Source organism: Parasteatoda tepidariorum, chromosome 8 (genome assembly GCF_982258835.1).
Source record: "Parasteatoda tepidariorum strain Cologne lab strain chromosome 8, Ptep-v5.0, whole genome shotgun sequence".
In the NCBI taxonomy this organism is placed as follows: Eukaryota; Metazoa; Arthropoda; class Arachnida; order Araneae; family Theridiidae; genus Parasteatoda; species Parasteatoda tepidariorum.
The window spans coordinates 17,340,681-17,362,156 of NC_141762.1; the positions used below are offsets into that span (position 1 = coordinate 17,340,681).

Consider the following 21,476-nt stretch of genomic DNA (forward strand, 5'->3'; position numbering starts at 1 on the left):
AAAAAAGTGACATTCTCTTCTTTACTTGAGGCCTATACATCAGGATATTAGGTATTCCTGAGATCCTTATATAAAAATTAATTTAATACTCTTAAAGGTGTTAAATACTTGTGTGAATGTCTTCAAACAACATCTTGTAAAACATCTTCATGATATTAAAATACTATATTTGAAGGACTTATTGAATAACAAAAACATTTTTAAAAACTGGTGTTTAAGTTTATAAATTTTAAAAGGAAAGAATAATGAAATTTGGCAAATAATTAGTGTTAATAATTAGTGCAAAATAGTGTTTAATGTTTTAACACTAAACATACCATAACCAGTCAAAAGACCGATTATTGTAAGTTGTATTATACTGTAAAGTGTTGGTATATTTAGTGATAATAGAAGATGCTTAGAATATTTAAAAAGCTGTTTTTTTTTTGTTTTTTTTTTAAACTATAGTTTTGGACGAAAGAAAAAACAGCAATAAAACATTAAAAAAATAAGACTTGTTATATTTATTTTTGTTAAAATAAATTTCTAATCAGAATAATTAAAAAAAATGTGGCTTGTAATTGTTACACTAACAGCCTTTTAATTCCTACAACTTTTATGGATGCAGTCAAAAAGCCTATTAACACACAAATTAAGTTCGGCAATCCAAAGAAAAAAGGATCTCAAAACAAAGTGAGTATTCATTTAAATAAATGGAAAATGAATATACAAATGATTGGTTATTCCATTTAACAAAGTACTTCAATAACTGAAACAACTATTAATTTTATAAACATACATTTAAAGGCTGCAAATTTTTTTCTCTTCTTAACTTCTGAGCACTTTTGACTGTACCAAGGAGAATATCATTGCTTAAAGTTCTTTCATGAGCTTCATCTAGTATAACAAAACTATAACTATAAAAGAAAAAATAAGTTATATTTCCTACAAAAAAAAATGACAGTTTCAAAAATCCAATTTACTATTCCAAAACTAAGTCAACTAATTATATTGCTATTTTAAAATCAGTAAATTACATTAAAAAAGAAGAAACTTATTAGTCCAAGATGAAACATAATGAATTCCCACACAATCAAATTAATTCATTATTTGATGAATCAGGCATAAGCAAATAATATTACAATAATCAACAAGATATTGCAAAAGAAGTAAAGATATATTGTGTTCTAAGGTTTATAGTGAAGACTGCTTTTATTAATTTCATTATTTACTATCATTCAAAACCATTAAATTAAAAATATGACCATAAATTCAATTCTTAACACTTAAAAAAAGTCATTTCTCATATACAACATCAAAAAAGAAAAAAGCTATGGCACTTTTAAAATTTTATCAAAAAACAATTTTTTATTATTAAACATCACCATACATATTCCATTAGTATACTATCATAAAATAAGAACTTTTGTGGGTCCAGATATTTAAACCATGCATTATATAGTTTAGTTACAACTAATTTGAAATTTTTTCAATAAAATGAAAAGAAAATATAATCACAACAGCATCAGTACAGTGATCGAATATTCTCTTAAATGATTTCAAAGTAAAATAAATGGAAATTTATATTTAATACATATATTTTAAAATATTCACATTTATGTGAATATTTTAACAGAACTATTGACATTTGGAATGCTAAAATGCAAAGTGTAATTTAGGAAGAAAAAATTATAATTGGAACTTAGATAGAATATGGAAGAAAATTTCCATAATTATTCTATAGCTAAATAATTTTAAAAAAATAAATATATATTTAACCTAAAATCATTATTTAAATGTTCATTCATTTAGAGTTCATTTACAGCATTAGAAACATTGATGATGGAAAATATGAAATTTTGCAAACAAATGATTATTCAAGCCATAAAATACAATTAACTGAAATAGGTTAGAAACAAATTAACTTAGAAAAAATACTTAGAAAAATGTATGTAACTTTATTATTTCTTAAAGAAAATAAACAGTCTTACAGAAAATTATTTGGCGCTTAAGTAAATAAATAACCATAACATAGTAGAAATAAATAATCATAGGCTGTAATAATAAGAAATTAGCAACTCAGATAAGACTCAGAAGATTTTGTTCTGTTAATTGATTGACTCTTACTAAGTACAATCAATTTTTGGTAATCTGATAAAATTCATAAAATTGTGAAATATGTTGTGAATGGTAACAATAGAAATATAACAACACATTAATATAATTTTCCAAATATAAAATACAAAAAAAAAAAAAAAAATACAAATACAAATATAAAATACAATTACAAAACAAATAAATATACACAAATATACAAAAAAATATCAAATAATTAATTTATCAAATTTAACTCTTTATATAGAGCATTTTATCTACATCATAAATAAATCGAAGTGAAAAGTGTATTTTAAAGAACTTTCCATCTGTGGATATTAAAAAATATATATATAATAAAACAGAAATTATGCTTACACAACATTTAAAAACTGCATTATAACATGAATATAACAGGAAAAAAAATCTTATTACAACATTCTTCACATTGAAATGAAAAATTCTATTTATTAAAAATTGAAAAAGAAAATTACAATGATGATGACTCAACATAAAAAAGATAAAAATGAAATTGATTATAAGGTTTTTGAAATTCAGAAACTGAAATTAGTTGATGCATATGAAATGTAATAAACCATTTTTATTACTTACTCAAGTAATAAAGGGTGAGTAATAGATTCCCTCAGCAGCATACCATCTGTGAGATACTAAAAATAAAGGTAAATAATATTAAATTATTGATACATAAATTAAAAGCAAATAATAGAATACAGAAAATTAATTTAAAAGAAGTGTTAGAAGAAAATAGTTACATATTCCTAGCATTGATACATAGGTTTTTATTAATACTAACTTTCAATGGCAACAAGACAGGTAAAATTTTAGTCTATAAACAAAATGTCTGCACAAGTGTTGTAAATATTTTTAAAATAAATATTTTGACACTTGCATATATATATATAAGTTTAAAATACGACGAAGACATGGAAAGAAAAATACAAATTTTTTAAAGAGAAGAAAAATTATTAATGAATAAAAAATTTTTTAAAATAAATTTAAGTCAAAAAACTAAATAAGGAAAAGATATAATCTCGTCATCAGCTGACCAGATTATATCCACAAAAAGCGTGCTTTCTAATATTGTATTAATAAAGTCAAAGCAAACAAAATATATTAATACAATTGTAATGAAAAGAGAAATCAAAAATTCACGTAAGAAACAGTCAAAAACTACAATAACAAAGGAAAGCTGCACAATACAGCAGAAATTCCACAAGAAAATTGAAACCAAAAGAAAATTTTAAAAAAGAAAACATTGAAAATTATTATGATAACAATTGAAGCTGACATTATCAGGGGCTACAAGCCTAGAAGTCATAAAAACACAAAATCTTTTCTAGCGAGAGAACACGAAAAACTTCTAAATCTTGCTCTCTTTGTATCCCAAAGGTTTCGCAAGAATTCTAGGAAGAGAGAAAAAGAGAATACAAAAACGAAATACAAAAGTAAAATACATAAATTACAAAAAAAAAAAACAAATTTCAAAAAACCTACTTAAAAATATTCCTTTGCCAAAACAAAAGCACACTACATTCTGAAAATCCTAAATCAAACTGAATTTAACAAACAAACTATGCCTCCACTTAATGCACAGAAAGAAGGGGGGGGAAGAAAACTGTTACCCTCTTAAAGTAGAAAAGCTTAACTGGGGCAACTCAGTTGAGTCTCGATCTAGTCCTATTAAAAGGAAACAAAAACTAATAATTTTTAATCTTTTCTTTAATTTTACCTTTAATATAGTAAAAATTAACAGGAAAACCATACTTTCCAGATTATTTAAAAAATTACTAATGGCATCTTGAAAGTATTCAATATTATTGCAAATTTTATTAATTCTGGACAGTTCAGAAAAAACCAAATTTTTTAAAATATTACTTGCATTTTTATGACTTCCGGGGCTGCTGCCCCCTAACGACGCCAGCTTTTTTAAAATTTTTGATTGGTTTCAATAACATAGTGTGAGAAATTTTTTTTTGCTACTTTTCTTTTTTTTCCCTTTATTTTGTTTTTAAACACACACACACATATATATATATATGTATAACGTTGTTGCCGAGTGGAAGGATTAAAACAGGTCTTAGGCAGGGAAGGAGGGTGCAAATTTATTATTAACTAGCCGCCTAAGGCGGCCAGCTGTCCGCCACGCTGAAGGTTTTCACAAATAAAGTTTTTTAAAACATAGTGGACAAAGATTAGAAGATTTTAAAGATTAGTGGACAATTAAAGTGTTCCTGTCCAGCAATTTTGTCTTCATATCCAGTTCTGCTGCAGATGTGTTATAGCTCTTGAGGATGTTTGAAATTACATAGCTACAACGCTTAAGAAAAAAAAACTAAAATGCTAAATACATGAAAAGAACACGAAAACGAATAAATTTTTTATGGTATCAATTTCTATTTCTATATAATTTTTTATGGTATCAAATTCTATTTCTATATCTGTTACGCCAAGCACTCAGGTATTATAATTTGATCTAGTTGTGCTTGTATAATTTTGATCTAGTTGCGCTTTCTACGTCATTTTGTTAACATCGTTTGGTTTGTTATTTCTAAGTTAACTTTCAAAAAATTGGCTGGCATCAGCATTTTTATTCCTTAAGTTGTTTATTTTTTCTTTTGGAATTCGTTCCTTTTTAGCGAAATGTTTTTCAACCTAATTGAATTCTCTGCCGACTGTTCTCTGTATATATAAAGAAAATAAAGTAAATATTTTTAAAGTGTTGTGAAAAGAATTTTTAGTTGTACAAAGTACTACAATATCGCTATAAAAATTATCGTCTTCGCTTAAGGAAAAAAAAATAGAGCGTGGAAAGAAGAAGAAAAACTTATTATAACAATTATGAACAGCGACAAATATATCAAAGCGAAGCGTTCTATTTACGTATCGAATATGTTGCCACATTTTTAATACAAAAGTTAAACTTTTCTCCACTTTAATAAATGAAAACTAATGCGAACTTTACAATTAAATTATTAATTCCTTCGTATATTATTGGTTTAAGTTGTCGAAAATTAATATTTCAATTGTGAGGTTCGCATTAGCATACATTTATAAGAGTGGGGAAAAGTATATGCATTTTTTAATAGTTTTTTTAATATGGCTCTTTGAAGACGAAAAAGCAGACGAAAAGCATGGACTCACAAAATGACTGATAACTAAATAACTAATCAAAATTTTTGAAAAAGAAAAAAAATACTTCTTCATTATGTCAAAACACAATTATGGGCCGAGTTTCGTGCCCGGGCGAGGCTTCTGGGGCGATATATTGTGATTACAGACACACACAGCCGCGTTTATTATTATGTATAGATAATTATTAGACAGGAAACAGCTATAAAAGTGGTCATGAAAAGTTGTGCTCCTCGATATAAGTTAGGGAAAATCTTGCAAAGTAAATCGGTAAAATGTTTCATTTTAGGGAATAGGGGAAATCTTAGTAATTGTAATTGGTTTATTAAATAGGTCGCGCAATTCCCACAAAGAGCAAAAAGTCTTTCATTTAATTAATGTATACTTGAGCCAAAAATAGATTTAAGGACAGGATGTGAATTTAAAAGCGTGAGAAAGCATTTCATTTTGAATAATAAATTAAGAAAAGAATACTCAGAAAAGGAATAACATAAAAAGATTGTTTGAAGTTTTTTATGTTACATCCCCCTCCCCGAAAATTTTTAATTACAATCAAAAAATTTTAAAAATTATTGATTTGCAAAATCTTCCCTATGATAGTAGTAGAAACAAAATGAAAATAATAAAATTTGTACCATACTTAATTTATGTACCATACTTGTTTCATGTTTAACATAATTTTTTGAGCAAACATTTATAATTAAATTACTTATTTACGAAGAATATCACAACTCAATAGTAACGGATTCAAGAAAAAACTTACTTCTTACAAGAATTATGATATTGAATTTTATAATCGCAAGGATATGAGTTGCGACAGTGGACTTTAAAATAGCGATGTTGGATTTTAAAAAGCTCAAAAATAAAAATTGTGACATTGAATTTTTAAATCATGTGAATACAAATTGAAAATGCGTAGCTTGATATTAAAAACGTGCGAATAAGAATAGCAATATTAGCAGATTCCCGTCTTGCTCAAAATCCACCAAATCAAAAGAATCAAATTGAAGGAAGAATCACATATAGGAAAAGATCTCATTAATAGATTTCATCAAAATTTTCATAATTTAATCGGATCGTAAGTTTTTGATTCGCAAAAGTTCGTGAACCAATGGTCTTGAGGTAAGCGGAATTTTCCGATATTCATGAATAAATTACATGCCCTGCTTCTAGTTTTTAGACCTCGAAAAGAAAAATCCGGAATACAATCATCCCTAATTATATGAAATAGGCTCAATCTCAATTATTTTGAGTAATCAAAGTTTGGTGTGTACCTTTAAAATATAGTGGTCATTAAATATACTGTCATAAGAATTAATGTTAACATCAAATGATAATATTAGAAATACATCATGAAAAATATATAAGTTAGAATACAAAATGTTATTTACTTTAATCTTAGTAGCTGCAGAAGTCACATTTTCAAATCGCACTGAATATCCAACCTAGAATAACAGATTAAAAGCATTTTTTACAAGCTTCAAACACACACACACACAAATATATATATATATATATATATATATATATATATATATATATATATATATATATATATATATTGAGTGCTCCTCACACTATTGTATTAATATATTTTGCTTTGGCTACATTGATACAATATCAGAAAGCACTCCTTTTTGCGGATATAATCGTGTGGGCTGATGAAAAGATTATATGTTTTATTTTCTGGATTTTTAAAAAAAAAATTATCCCTTTTTTTCTTCCCTAGTTGTTTATTATTATTTTTCGCCCCCCCCCCCTTTTCATATGTCTGTAATTTTCCTTTGTTTTATCTTCATTTTGAACCTATATATAAATATATATAAATGTTAAGACGCTCTTCTAAAAACACTTAGGGAGAACAATGCATTTGTGTTTTATTTTATAAAAATTTTCAATATTTGGACCCCAGTATAACAGTAGAAGTCAAGGAATTATCCAATTTCATATAATTTTCTAAAGATATAAAACTTGATACACATAAAAATGGAAAACTTTGCATTAAATAGGGTTAAGCATACAACATTTGAAACTCCTTAAAACAATAAGAAATGCGGTCATAAAAATTGGAATGCAAGCAAGATATAACAGCTTTTTTAGGGCAGTAATAAAATATTCTTCAATAAAAAATAAAATATTCTTACTGTCGCACCAACTTCTGTCTTAGCTTCAAAGGCAACTCGTTTTGCGATTTGCACAGCTGCAACTCTCCGAGGCTAGGGAAAAAAAGAAGGGGGTTTACATTTGGTAAGGCTTGAGTAATAAATAGCATAAATAGTATATCTGAAATTATGGATGTACATAAATTCTATTAAATAAAATAATAATTTCAATAAATATCTAAAGAAATATATAAAAATGGTAATTTCAGTTATAGGAACTCAAACTGAAATTTGGTACCTGAGTAACTGCTATGCACTTGTTTCGATGAAGACCAGTTTCATACAGATACTGAAAATAAATATGTCAAATTTTAAAAGAACAGAATCACATTGCAAAAAAAGCTGGTCACAAATTGAGTAAAAAAAAAAATCTAATTTATTAAAAAGAATATTTTATAAATTTAAGTAGTAAATAGGTTTTAAAAGAAGTTAAAATAAAATAGCAAATAACTCATAGATTTTGTAATTTTGTTTATTTACCTTTTTATAGATTTTTCTAAATTAAATAAATAAATAAAATAAAACATAATTTTATGAATTTTTCTTTACTTCAAAATGAAAATATTTTGCAACTAAAATTTGCCAAATTTAACATTTCCAAATCTGAAAAGGGAAAAACATTGGAATTTGGTTTTTTACACTTAGTCAGGCAAAACAAAAAAGAGAATTTCTATACTGGCACCTATGCCAAAATAAATCTATACCAAAGTTTTGGCAACCTTAAAGCAGTGGCCTACAAGAAAACAATATAAAAAATCCCAAAAGGAAATTAACTGAATGTTCATTCAACTTGTAGTCAATAGAGATGAGTTTGGACAGTAGAGATGAGAAGTCCAAGCTCAAAATTTTTTATTTGAGCCTGAAACAAATAGGATCATTAAGAGCCTAAGATATTTGTTAAGTAAAAGCCAAATTTTATGGTCTTGCCACTCAAAAAGAAAAATCAAACTTTCAAGCTAAATATGAGTAATTTGACAATTAGTTTAAGCCTTACAAAGAAAAAGCATTGGATAGAAGTAGGATATCAATGCAATTTTTTTTATTGTTTTTTTTTATAAGTAATAAAACTAAATATTTATTCAAAAGTACAAAAAATGCAAGGAAATTTTATAATGAGTCCGAGTCCATGCGAACCCAAGACCTTCTTACAGTAAATGAGTCTGATTCTGAGCCATCTCATCTTTTGTTGCCACCCACCGAGATAAACCTTTTTTCCCCCTAATCTTTTGTGAGTTAAAAATATCTCTTTGACATTAGTAGTTATTGGAAACAGGTACCGATACGTGAATATCCTCAGAACAAATATGTTATTCCATTAATAATTTTTTTTAGCAGCATAATATTTTTCTTTTATTAGTTTATAGTTTTTGTTGTAGGAAAATAATTTAATTAGTATATGCGTAACAAATATATATATTTAATCTAAATTAACTTCTGTAAACATTCATAAAATCAACTTGTTCAGTGTACACTAAAACTGTGTGGAGTGATACATCGATGCATTAGGAAATATTGATGTTATGCAATCATTGCTGATCTGTTGCTTGGTTAGGCATTTTTTTTTTCTACAAATCACTTTAAATAATGGTGTACTAACAATGCATCGATGTTGACATCCTCATGTGCGACAACTCGTAAGACATCGATGACCGCAAGCTTTCACAAAGAACATTTAACTGACTGTAACTCTACAGCGATTACTGAGGTGATTTTTATTATCTTTGCTCACATTTTTTCTATTGTGATTGATTGAACATAGAAATACAGGGGATATTTCCTTATCATAATCTGTGTGACAACTACAATTGCCAAATAGATTTCAAACTTGCAATTTTTTTTTTCTTAAATGAAGATGTTTGCCTTGGGAGCGGCTGCGAGTTATACCTTTCGAGTTTGTTCCTCTCTGTGATGTTTTTTCATTTTTTAGTTTCTCGCTGGTCATAGCACGGAAGTTGGCAAGGCTTCAATTATTCTCCCACAGATCAGGATACGGGAATCTCCCCGAAATGCGTCTCACTGACATGATGAATTCATATGTGACTGTAATTGAGAATCAAAGTGTCATAAAAACATTCTTTCTTTTTTTAACTGCATAATTCCTCTGATGCTGACTTCATAATAAGTGATGTCAATATTTTTATTTCTACTACAATCTTAACATCGACCAGTCCTAGTGTTAATATTTTCAGTCAATAAAAGGGGGTTTAATGCAAATATATTAATTCATAGTCAACTTAGAGTCTACACAAATATTTGAGACATCTCAGACTTTGCAGCCATTTTTTAGCTCGCAGCTCTCTTCAGCATATACAAATATTTTGAAATTAATTAAAGTTATGCATAAGTACTTCCCAAAATGGATTAGCATAATTGTAAAAAGAATACCTGAGGAATTTGAGTAGTTTTTCCACTTCCAGTTTCCCCAACAAAGATAATAGTTCTAGATTTTTTTACGGATTCTAAAATGTCAGCTTTACAACAGAAAATTGGAAGTTTTTCTCGGTCGTTCATGATAGAAAAAAGTGCAAATAGTTGAGAAAAATATAATCATAAATTATAAAAAAAACAAAATACTTTCAGCGCATGCCGATTCGTCGTGGATATTTATTTTGATTTGAGTCAATGTAAACGTAAAAAAGCGACAAGTTCCTCTGTAAAAAATTAACAGTTTCGGTTGCTTATTTTTGCTAAGCAAAGAACTAAACTGTTTTTACTCTGAAAATATTAAATAAGGGGCCGTTCAAAAAGAACGTACATCCCGAAGGGGGGGGAGGGGATTTGCTATTATGTACGGTTTAGTACGATGGGGAGGGGGGAGGTATTACACAAAGTACGTACTTTATAAACATACACCAAATTTAAATTTGACTTTATTCTACACACTCCTTAAGTGAATATTTAATTTTATTTAAAACATAATTATTTTAATTTTTATGAAAAAGGGGGGTAGACTAATAAAATGTACGTACTCAAAGGGGGGGGGAGTAAGACCTTATGTACGGTAATGTACGAAGGAGGTGAGGGGTTTGAAATTTCTCCATTTTTGTGTACGTACTTTTTGAACGGCCCCTAATGTTATCGTTTCCTGAAAAAGTTCCGCAGTTATTATCGTTAAGACACGGTTCCCAGTAGATCACCGAAGTCAAGCATCACAGGCTGCGGTCAGTGTGCGGGTAGGTGACCACTTGGATCAGTCTGCGCAGGGACCGAGGGTGTGCGGTTTTGGTCCTCGTTAAACTGCTCTACCGTAAAGTGCTCGACTTCGCGTGTAGGGAGTTGGGCTACCGAAGCAGGGGCGCCATCCCCTCTGCAGAGGATCGAAATTGTAGTGGCACGTCTTCGGATCATCCTCACAAATGTTCCCCAGACCCATGTGCAGCTCTAGTAAGATTTAAAGAAAGTACCTACTATTTTTCCAAAACATTGTCGTATTTATTTTTTTTTATCATGTGAAAAAAAAATAATAATAATAACTAAAAGGTAAACACGGGTAATTAAAATTTTCAATGTTCTAGTTTTTCCAGTATTCCGAAATGAATAAGTTATAATAAAAATATAAAATAATAATTTAAATTATTATTTAGTAATTACTAAATAACTGGAAAATTACAAAAGCTTTCGAATTTAAGCTCATTATAGTTCAATTTTTTTAAAAAATAAAGGATTTTTTTTATTATTATTTTTTTTAAAAATCTTAACAAATATAAATATTTTGAAAAAGAATAGAAAAAGATGCCAATTCCTGATTTTAAACCGAAATCGCAAAGTATTGGCAAGTTAAATAAATACCAGTTTCCAATTTCTGGAAAAATGGTAAAAATGCAAAATTTAACTTTAAAGCATTTTTTTATTTTTGGATTATAATAAAAAATTTATATTTCAACCCCAAAAAATTGTGAATGAGTAACATTTTCTAACTCAATAAAAAACACATTTTAAATTTATTAAGGTGGCGCAAAGCAAAATGAATTTGACGTCAGCTCATTTGTAAAATAGGGCAATGAATTAGGTAAGAATTATTTAAATGAAATAAGATCTAAGCTTGGAGGATTATATTTAGATTGATCCTCTCTTTGGGAGTAGATTTTTATTTTTTTCGCAGACAAGGAAAGATAAACAAAGTATGGTGACTGCCGGCATTTTTATTAAGGCTAGAATCGATTTCAAAATAGGGAAATATTTTTCTTCCCTCTGGGGGAAACAACGAATTTCACATTTAAAATAGATTAAGAAAAATATCAGTTTCGAGAATACCGGGCAATGGCTGGTAATCTTAAAACAACAATCTAAATAATCGATACTAATTACCATTTACCCTAAAGAAAGCAACAGTGTCGAGAATACCGGGCGAAGTTTAAATAAACAATTGCCGTCTTCATAAAATTAAAAAGGAAAAAAAAAAAAAAAACAGTTTAAAGAGTATAGGGAATACCACAAAATGAGTCGCTATCTTGAAAAAAGAACAACGTATAAAATAATATCAGGTGATGGCCGCAATCGAATAAAAAATAAACAATTAAAAAATTAACAAAATTTTATCTTTATCGCTGGATAATGAAGGAATGTTTAAAAAAACTTTAGAAGACGTGGCAAGTTTAAATGGCCTAATAAAATAATTTTTGAATGCATTTTAATATTTTAATAAAGAAATGTTTAATTTTCTCTTTCCTGATTCTGAAATGGAAAATTAGTTTGTTAATTATAATTCATTAGCGTAGATTTATTGTTACGTTGGAAGTCAAAATGAATAGGACCGAAAATAAATTTAGCGTCCTGTGCCTGTCAGAAGAAAAATGCAAACGTGAATTATCCACCTTTACCAATCCACAGAAAGAAGAAAAAAAACACTTACCTCTGGGAGAAAGGCTAATAAAAAAAACGGTACTGGCCCTGAAGGCTGTGTACTATAGCTTCAAATATCAAACTTTCAGAAATTTCACGAATATAATAAGATCATATCGTAGCAAAAACCATTTTGTGATTTTTATCACCCTTTAAGGGGAGAAAAAGTTCTTTTTAAAGTCAACAATCGCCCCATATTCTTTGGATTTTGCGTTTATTTAATTAATTTTTTTTGACTTTCTGTGACTGTCTGACACATAAAAAAAAAGATATAATCCGTTCATCAGCTCACACGATTATATCCGCAAATATCACTACTTTTTGCGGATATAATCGTGTGAGCTGATGAAGAGATTATATCTCTATGTTTCTCTCTATGTTTATATATATATATATATATAAACATAGATTACCATTGTAGCATTTTTCTTAAACTTAATTTTTATATCCTTCTTTAATTTAAATTCTTATTTCTACTACTACTTGGTTAATTACTTAAATTTGTTAAACATTTTCCTCCAAGGAGGTTATGTAGCAATAGTGTAACTAGTTATTTATTATAGTTATTGGTTAATATTATTGTCATTGATTATTATTATTCTATAAATATTAATTATTAAGAATTTGAAAGTTAATATACTTTAGTTGCTTGCGTTAAGGGTACACATTTCTACATAAAGTAGTAGGTTCCATCCCCTGCTCGCTCAGCTCATCATTCCTCATAATTTCATCTCCTTTATCAATGTTTTTTCCTTTTTAGACTCCAATATTTTCCATTAAAATATAGAACATTTTGCTAACAAACTATACCATTATCGTAATTTTGTGTAAGAACATTTTGTCAACTTGTAAGCTATAACAAAATGATCGATTATTCTGATTTAAAAAAAATCATCAGTACTTGAGAAAAAAGTAAACCTAAAGAATAAATATTGCTTGATCCGATCAAGAGAAATAAACGAAATATAGATTTATCATTTACGAGACTTATAATTGTTCTAAAAGAAGACGGTCTTTATCTTTCCTGTATTAAGTTTTTCTATTTTCAAAAAAAAAAAAAAAAAAAAATTCATTTTAAATGTTGAGATTTAAACTGGCAGCCTCTATTCTCTCACTTCTTCCCTCTTTTTTTTGTTTTGTTAGTACAAGCTTAGAAAATAAACTTCTACAGAGAGAAAATAAATTTTTCTACCGCAATGGAAAAATAGTCAACATTTAAAGCGGAAACAAACTGAGAAAAAAATTCATAACAAAGCACTTAAATCAATCAAATTAGAGTTAAAAAAAAACTCATGTTTACTTCATAAATATGAATGAATCTCTCAGCACGTTAAACTTCAACTCTCTTGTTGTATTTCAGCGGGCAGCAGATCTGCCCGCGTGGTATTTTTTACTGTAAGTTCAACAGTTAATAATTATCGATTAAATAATCGAAATTAATTTTTTTTTTCATTCCGTCATTTCCCTGTGTATTTTTCTATCGTAAATACAAGTATTGAAGTCTTATAGTGTTTGTGCGGCAAAACAAAACGTAGCGCGACGGTAGCCCGACGACCTGCACGCGAAGTCGAGCACTTTACGGTAGAACAGTTTAACGAGGACCAATACCACACACCCTTGGTCCCTACGCAGGCTGATCCAAGTGGTCACCCACCCGCACACTGACCGTAGCCAGTGATGCTTGACTTCGGTGATCTGCTGGGAACCGTGTCTTAACGATCTGTCCACTGCGGGACTAAAATTTGGTGATAGAGCACTGGAGTCGGTCGATTACGAACCATTGCGCCACTGTTTAGGTTCGTTCGCGCAGTTTTCAATGAGTCATATCATTCTTACCTTGGACTGAAATGAAATTAGTTACAACGTTGCACTTAGTCTTTCACATTTGTTGTCAGTAATTTAAAATGCATTTTGAAACGCATACGGAACGATAATAATTTTTTTAAAATATAATGGCACAAAAATGAAAAGGGAACTTGGGTACATTTATCGAGAGCCACAAATAATCCTTCAAAGAGCCGCAAGTTGTCCCCCCGCCCCCTGTAACATAATATGATAAATGATATATGAATAAGTTGCATTTTTATTATATTATCATAATAATAAATGCAACTCATTTATTTTTTTAGTTAAGTTTATAGACTTAAATATTGGATAATAATCAAAAACAAAATAAAAACAGAATAATATTAAAAAAGAATTTTTAAATAAATATTACTGGTAAATATCAATAAATGGAGGTAAATAAATAATTTACAGGTAAATTCCCTTATAGTTTTTATTAATTTTCTTAAAATGACAGCTAGGGATATATGAATCTCCCTAGCTGTCTAAAAATAACAAAACAATCATGTGATTTTCACGCTGATGATCATAGAACGGTAAGACGACAGTTATCTTGATATGATGTATGGAGAAATATATAAAGAACATCATACATCGAAGTATACACCGATATTTAAGAAGTCATTTTTGTCAGTGCACCCAGATTTTATTACGTGTACTAAAAAATGATGTGTAAGTTTAGCTGCTAAATAATAACTTCGATTACTGCTGAACGATTCAAAATGCTCTGTAAAAGTAGACATTTGGATTTCACGCATACACACATCAGATGAAACCTTTTATTACTACTTTTTAGAATCGCTGTTGTTTTTAGCTGTTTTGGAGCTTTATGCGAGCGTTATTAAGTTACATCTCAGTAAAGATCGCACGGTAAATATATATAATACGTCTAAAAATGCCGTTTAAGTGAGCAGTTAAGAGTAAAGAATAAATACAAATGGAAGTTCATGAATTGGAACGGAATTTAGAGAAAGAAATCGTAATGAAAGGAATTGAATTAGAGGAAAAGTGTGTCCAAGATTTGCAAGGTAAAGCAAGTCAGATATTTTATTTTATAACCGTCGTTGAACAACCAACCTAAATTTTTGGGTTTACGACTACTAATGTTCAACACTGTCTCCTTGTAATTCTGAACCCAAACCAGAAGACAAGGTAATTCTAGATCAAGTATTGAGAGAAATTTGCCTTCGTGTATGACGTTTTGATAGAACTAACCCACATTTGCGTTACATGGAGAGGAAAACGAGAACCTCCCCGGTTAGCCTGACATCAAGGGGACTCTAACTCATGACCCGTCTACCACTGACGATATTTCACATCAGTACTGTGGTCCATGCGAGACAGATGCGGAAATCGTATCGACCGGCCATCGCTTGAATTTGAAGCCGGTTCACCTCGTTGGAAGGCGAACGCTCTATCACCTGAGCCATTGCATCTCGCACGTCTGATATTGACTTCATTCATTTGATTTCATTTTGTTTTGTTTAAAAAAATGCATGCCAGCATGAACATCTTCAATGCTAATCTAGATCATTGTTTCAAATACCATTTCCTTTCCTTTCGCGAAGTTCAATTTATTTAAATTATTTACTGAAAGAGTAATTTATTTTAGGCCAGACATTTACAATCGATGAAGCGATTGAAAGAGCAGGATACGGAAAGTTTCAAATCCGGTTGACATGCCTTGCAGGTCTAGGGTGGGTAAGTATTTTTTTAATATTTCAGAGACATTATCCTAAGTGATTGGTAAACAGAACATTTTTCTAAAGATGTACAAATCATTTTTATTGAGTATTCGTAAAAAAGCAGCATATATATTATTCCCTGTATAAAATATTCTTGAACGTGGGGTGGTATAGCTTGGCTGTCCTTGTAATTCAGCTAGTATAGGTCCTATAAAGTCCATTTTAGGATCAATATAAAAAAAATCTATACATCCCAATATTGGTTCCTCGGTGCATATTCTTATAGGCCCCATATTGAGCCCAACTGGGGACAAGTTAAAATTGTTGCTGAAAAAGGGTGCATAGGGAAGTTACTTTTCGATTAGGGTGATGTGATGAGAAATTTTGAAGGTTCGATTTTCAATAAACAATAGAAAGAAATTTCTCACAATAACAAGTAATAAAAGCGTCTAATAAAAGCTAACGACTGTTATTTTAATTGTAATAAATGCCAGGATCTGCAGAATTCGTAGTATTAAGAACATTGGTCAAAGTCAGCCTTGTTCATTAATGTGTCACACTCGTCAACAAATCGTCTGTCAAATCAAATAGTTTTACTTCAAAGAAGAGTACACACAGATTACTTAAAAAGTCACTGAGAGGACAGACAATAGTTAAGCAATTAATTTCACGATAAAAAAGTGAATTTCCTACAAAGTGTAATTAAAGTTTTGTTTGATATTTGTTTCTAAAGACAAGTAGACAAATCAAACTCGCCTTTGCGAACTAAGCCAGGAAGTTGCACCTTTCGTTTGACTAGAGACTACAGCATGGGTGAAAGTTCGTCTTCGCTCAGAAGCCCACTGATAGATGGCAACACCATTCATTCGTGAGGCCACTTCCTTAATGTCACCGATCTGAAGGGGAAGGAAATTTTCTCCAGATCCCTCAACCATGGTACTGCTCAGTGATAGCCCATAGGACTTTTGAGTACACATATTTTACGAGCACCTGCATCTGATTCTGTAACGACTATGCTACCACGGTCCAACTAAAATTGTTATTTTTTTTGTAATTTAGATAAATAAAACTTATTTTAATAACAAATTATATAATTCTGTAAATTATATCATTCTGTGACGACACTTAAAAGTGACACATCAGAAATTAAAGTTTGCATGATTATGATAATAGAGAAATTTTGCTGAGTGTTCTAACGCCATTAGAGATATACTGCACATGCGCCAATATTTATCAGAAATCATAGAATCCCTAAGGGGTAGAAAATATGTTTACCGTGACAATTAAGGTAATACAAACGCCATGCAACATCCCTCTAATCTGTAATTAAAATAATTTTTTGTTTCTTTGAAAAATTGATATCTAAGCATTAAGAGTTTGACATAACGAAATTGACGCTTAATATTTAGGCTCTAACGCTCGTTATTGCGAACGCTGCGCGGGAATTTCATCATAATTTCACATTTCGAATTTGTGATGGCAAATAATTTTCATTTCTCATTTTTTTAAATATTTCTAAACTCTAAATTAGAAAATATGAGTTTTAAAACTATGCTGTTGTTGTTGTTAATTTACGTCGCACTAGAGTTGCACAATGGGCTATTGGCGACGGTCTAGGAAACATCCCTGAGGATGATCCGAAGGCATGCCATCATAATTTTGATCTTCTGTAGAGGGGATGGCACCCCCGCTTCGGTAGCCCGACGACCTACGCGCGAAGTCGAGCACTTTACGGTAGTACAGTTTAATGAGGACCAATACCGCACACCCTCGGTCCCTACGCAGACTGATCCAAGTGGTCACCCACCCGCACACTGACCGCAGCCAGTGATGCTTGACTTCGGTGATCTGCTGGGAACCGTGTCTTAACGATGAGTCCACTGCGGGACTTTAAAGTTATGCAAATCATAATAAATGTGTCTCGTTCATTTCTTTTTTAAACACTCACATTTTAATCTTCTGTATTTCGATTGGCTGTTGTTTAAATGAAAGGAAATGATAACATTCTACTCATATTTACTGCTCCTGATCTGATTCTTGAAATTCATTCTTTAGGTTATTTAAGTGTAAAATACTATTTACAGTTTATGAATGATTTAAATGTTCGTTTTTTTTTAATGTAACTGATATATTGTTTTATAACCGTCGAAGAACAGCAGACCTGATTTCGGGTTTACGATTACTAATGTTCAACTCCGTATCCTTGTAATTTTGAACCCAATTCAGAAGACAAGGGAACTCCTAGATCAAGCCTTTTGAGAAATTTGCCTTCGTGGAGGACTTCTTGATGGAACAAAGCAGCATTTGCGTTACATGGCGATGAAGAAAACCTCCCACTGTTAGCCTGATAGCAAGGACACTCTAACCCATGATCCGTCAAGCACTGAGGATATTTTACGTCACTGCGGTCGGTGCGAGCCGGTTCGGATTTGGAATCGAACAGCTATCGCTGGGATTCAACCCGGTCCAACACATTGGAAGGCGAACGCTCTGTCCCTTGAGCCATCGCCCTTACGGGACGATAGAAAAGCTTTCCTTTTCTGGTGTTACGTTAGACTTTTATACATAGACTAGCTGTTTCCTGTGGTTTCGTGTCTCTACTAGCAGTGCTAGGGCCCAAGAAACATAGCGTGGCGGACAGCTGGCCGCCTTAGGCGGCTAGTTCTAAATAAATACTTAACGAAAACTAACTATTCAACACTAAACTATTACTTAAATCTACATAACATAATGAATCTAAATAAATACTTAACAACATGTAACTAATTTAACAGTACCTAAATTATTACTTAAGACAATCTAACAAAGTTAATCTACATAACTACTTGTCGTATAACTAATTATTTAACACTTCTTAAACTATAATTACTTAAGACAACCCTAACAAAAAGACTCTAAAAAAACTTAAAGTATAAGCAATGGGATACATGCAAGTGACGTAGTGTGGGTATCTTGATCATGATTGGCTGTTAAACCGTGGCATTTGTTTACGTTATAAACAGTTCCTTCCGTTCTATTTCGAGTAAGCCAAGCCTATCAAGTATCAATTATCTTAAGAGACACATTCTTTATTCTTTCACTATATAATTCTTACTTAACACAAAGACAGGCACGAAGGCTTGTAGGACATAAACAAAACTAATTATGCATCGAAGTTGCCAGGTACACAAAACAAAATATATCTCGGTTTTCAATTAAATACATAAACAAATAATAAATCTAAGTTAATTAAAAGAAGTAGACGGGAGAGAATTATATTTCAACTAATTCGATGTGCGATACGGTTCTGCATTTAATTAACTTCACGTTAATTAACATTTTAATTTGTGTGGTGAAACTTAGCTTAACTTTAGTTCGCCGTTTTGCTTATAAACGATCAGCTGTGATGGCACTGACGTCATAGGTCACATGTATGGGTATGGGTATCTGTGATCTTCTTCTTCTTGAAGTGCAAGTACCCAATTATTTCTGTTCCTTGGGGTATTCATCCACTTTTCCTTCGAGGTTAATATCTTCCCTGCCTGTACTATGCATGATTCTTTATCGCCTTACGAGATCATCGCCAACAAAACGAATTATTTTTATTTTTTGAAATACCGGATGCTATTTAGGCAAAGTACTCGTATAAAATAATCGTCCTGATGAGGTTATTATGTAAATGATGTGCATGTTACTGTTGTACCGTTACCCTTCAAACTTTGGCAAGGCTGTGATCTTTTAATTGAATTTTGGTAACAGTTACCCAGGTTCAAAAATAGACAAATAACTAATGAATTACATGAAATATTTAACAATTAAAATTAAATTTTATTATAACTATAAATTTTCGACAAACACAACCTCAATCATCTCCAGATGCCTTCATGTGCACTAAAATTTCCAATTTATACACGTTTAAATTTCCAAATGGTTATACTCAAGATAAAACTTTTCGATAAAAAGCACTTTTAAATTTCATATGCACAACATTCAATTAATTCACACTAAAAGAGACATTTACGAAATAAAAATACTAGCTCATTCTAAATTTACAAAAACATTTAAACTTTAGATCATTATATTCCTACAACAGATAATTAAAATTAACTATCCAAGGCTCATCTTAAAATAGGTATCTTTAACACCTGATAGAAATAATTTAAAATACGGAATAAAATGTTCTTCTAAAAAGTTATTAAAAAGGTAAGAAATTAGAGTTTATAAATACACAAGGAACTTGCAGATCACCTTCTGGAACGCCCACCGGGCTTGCAGCTAGACTTGTGGACTAGGAGAACTTCGACTTTCTGATCGCCATTCAGTTCTTTAGAAACATTCGATTTTCTGCCGAGGAACGCTCAATTCTTGCCAACCGTCTTGAACTTAGCGACATTCAGTCTATCACTTCCCGTCAACTATTCTGAGGCTTCAGATCAACTTTCTTCCTGACAACAGCTCATCCGACCAATGTTGCGTACTTAGTCGCGGCATCCAGAGACTCTTTCCAAACATCAACCTTTCAGCATAGATCAACTCACTCCGAGACTCCAGCTATATCTAAACTCATTCTCGATGATACCGGCTCAGAACACACGTCTTCTAGCAGCCATGATAGATCCTGTCAACGGTGATGTTTCAACCCAACATTCCATCGGGCACGATCCGCATTCCCGTCGTACTGCTTTTTCAGCCACTCTTCACGCCTCTTATACTTTTTTCAGCAAGGCGAAATAATCCATACTGACCTGTTTACTCGCTCAAAAGTCATCCCGCATCCAGTGGACGTCAGAACAACAAAAAAAAAGATTCATAAGAAAAACCAGTTACAAACCCACTAATCCGCTATAAAAGTGATAATCCAATCCTCCTTAAATGTTAATACAATTTATATCCACAATCTACCCCAAAAATCCCATTTTAAAAGGATAAATAAAAATTTCTCATGAAAAATCATAATTTTGATTGCATTTAAATTTTATCATAGTGGTGCCATCTATTGAAAAATAACCCTTCTTTAAAAAGTATTGATACAAAAAAACTCCAGTAAATTCCTATTTATTACACTGTGAATGACCGAAATCGGTGGTTGTTGACTTTCACCGGTGAATGTTGACAATCAAATGGGTCGCTTTGGTGAATGTCCGAAATATTTATTACATCCGATTTGATATTAATTTATTCGTTCGTGGATATAATTACATTTATTCGATATTTTAATGCTTACTGACGATAGATTAGAACAAACATCAGCGTTTGGTGTATCGGGCAAATATATACCGGACAATGTCACTTAACCTCAAAAAAAACATCAGTGTAGGGTATACCGGGCAAATGTATACCGGGCAATGGCACTTAACCAGACCTAGTATGACTAGACCTTTGGTAAATGTCCGAAATATATACTAGGTCTAGTGCCACTTTTGCTACAGCTTAAGTATTTAAAAAAAAAAATTAAACAAAGCGCTTGTATCAATTTTAAACTGATAACGAAATTATTGCTTTAAAATTAGAAAAATAATAATGAAAACTGAGCCAGATAAAAGTAATTGAAGTATTTGCTTTATACAGCGCATGTGCGGAAAAAAATTTTAAAAAAAATTATCCAGGTGCATCTAAAAGTGGATGAATATTCCAAGGCACCAATTATTTCACACTACTTAAATTATTACTTAAGACAAGTTAACAAAATGAATTATTAAAGATTACCATTATAGTGTTGCCAATTTAGATAACGAAAAAA

The 21,476-nt window shown here is 30.6% G+C and overlaps 2 protein-coding genes across 4 annotated transcripts in view; one reads left to right on the top strand and one right to left on the bottom strand.

The window, feature by feature from the left end:
* Positions 1 to 10,057, bottom strand: part of LOC107439097 (ATP-dependent RNA helicase DHX33) — a 34,939-nt gene extending 24,882 nt beyond the window's left edge. The window contains exons 1-6 of one of the 2 annotated variants that reach the window (XM_087149903.1): positions 9,771 to 10,057; positions 7,624 to 7,674; positions 7,368 to 7,439; positions 6,615 to 6,668; positions 2,686 to 2,741; positions 779 to 896 (exon numbers count right to left, since the gene is read on the bottom strand). In XM_087149903.1, the coding sequence (XP_087006029.1) occupies positions 779 to 896; positions 2,686 to 2,741; positions 6,615 to 6,668; positions 7,368 to 7,439; positions 7,624 to 7,674; positions 9,771 to 9,896 (477 nt within the window). In that variant the 5' untranslated portion in view covers positions 9,897 to 10,057. Of the gene's footprint in view, positions 1 to 778; positions 897 to 2,685; positions 2,742 to 6,614; positions 6,669 to 7,367; positions 7,440 to 7,623; positions 7,675 to 9,269; positions 9,421 to 9,770 lie in introns of those variants that run through there. The other variant, XM_087149904.1, reaches the window with a different exon arrangement.
* A 4,824-nt stretch (positions 10,058 to 14,881) lies between these two features.
* LOC107439093 (synaptic vesicle 2-related protein-like) overlaps positions 14,882 to 21,476 on the top strand; it is a 38,908-nt gene continuing 32,313 nt past the window's right edge. For both annotated transcript variants that reach the window (XM_087149906.1, XM_087149905.1), the window contains exons 1-2: positions 14,882 to 15,100; positions 15,685 to 15,773. In XM_087149906.1, coding sequence (XP_087006032.1) covers positions 15,010 to 15,100; positions 15,685 to 15,773 — 180 coding nt within the window. In that variant the 5' untranslated portion in view covers positions 14,882 to 15,009. The remainder of the gene's footprint in view (positions 15,101 to 15,684; positions 15,774 to 21,476) is intronic.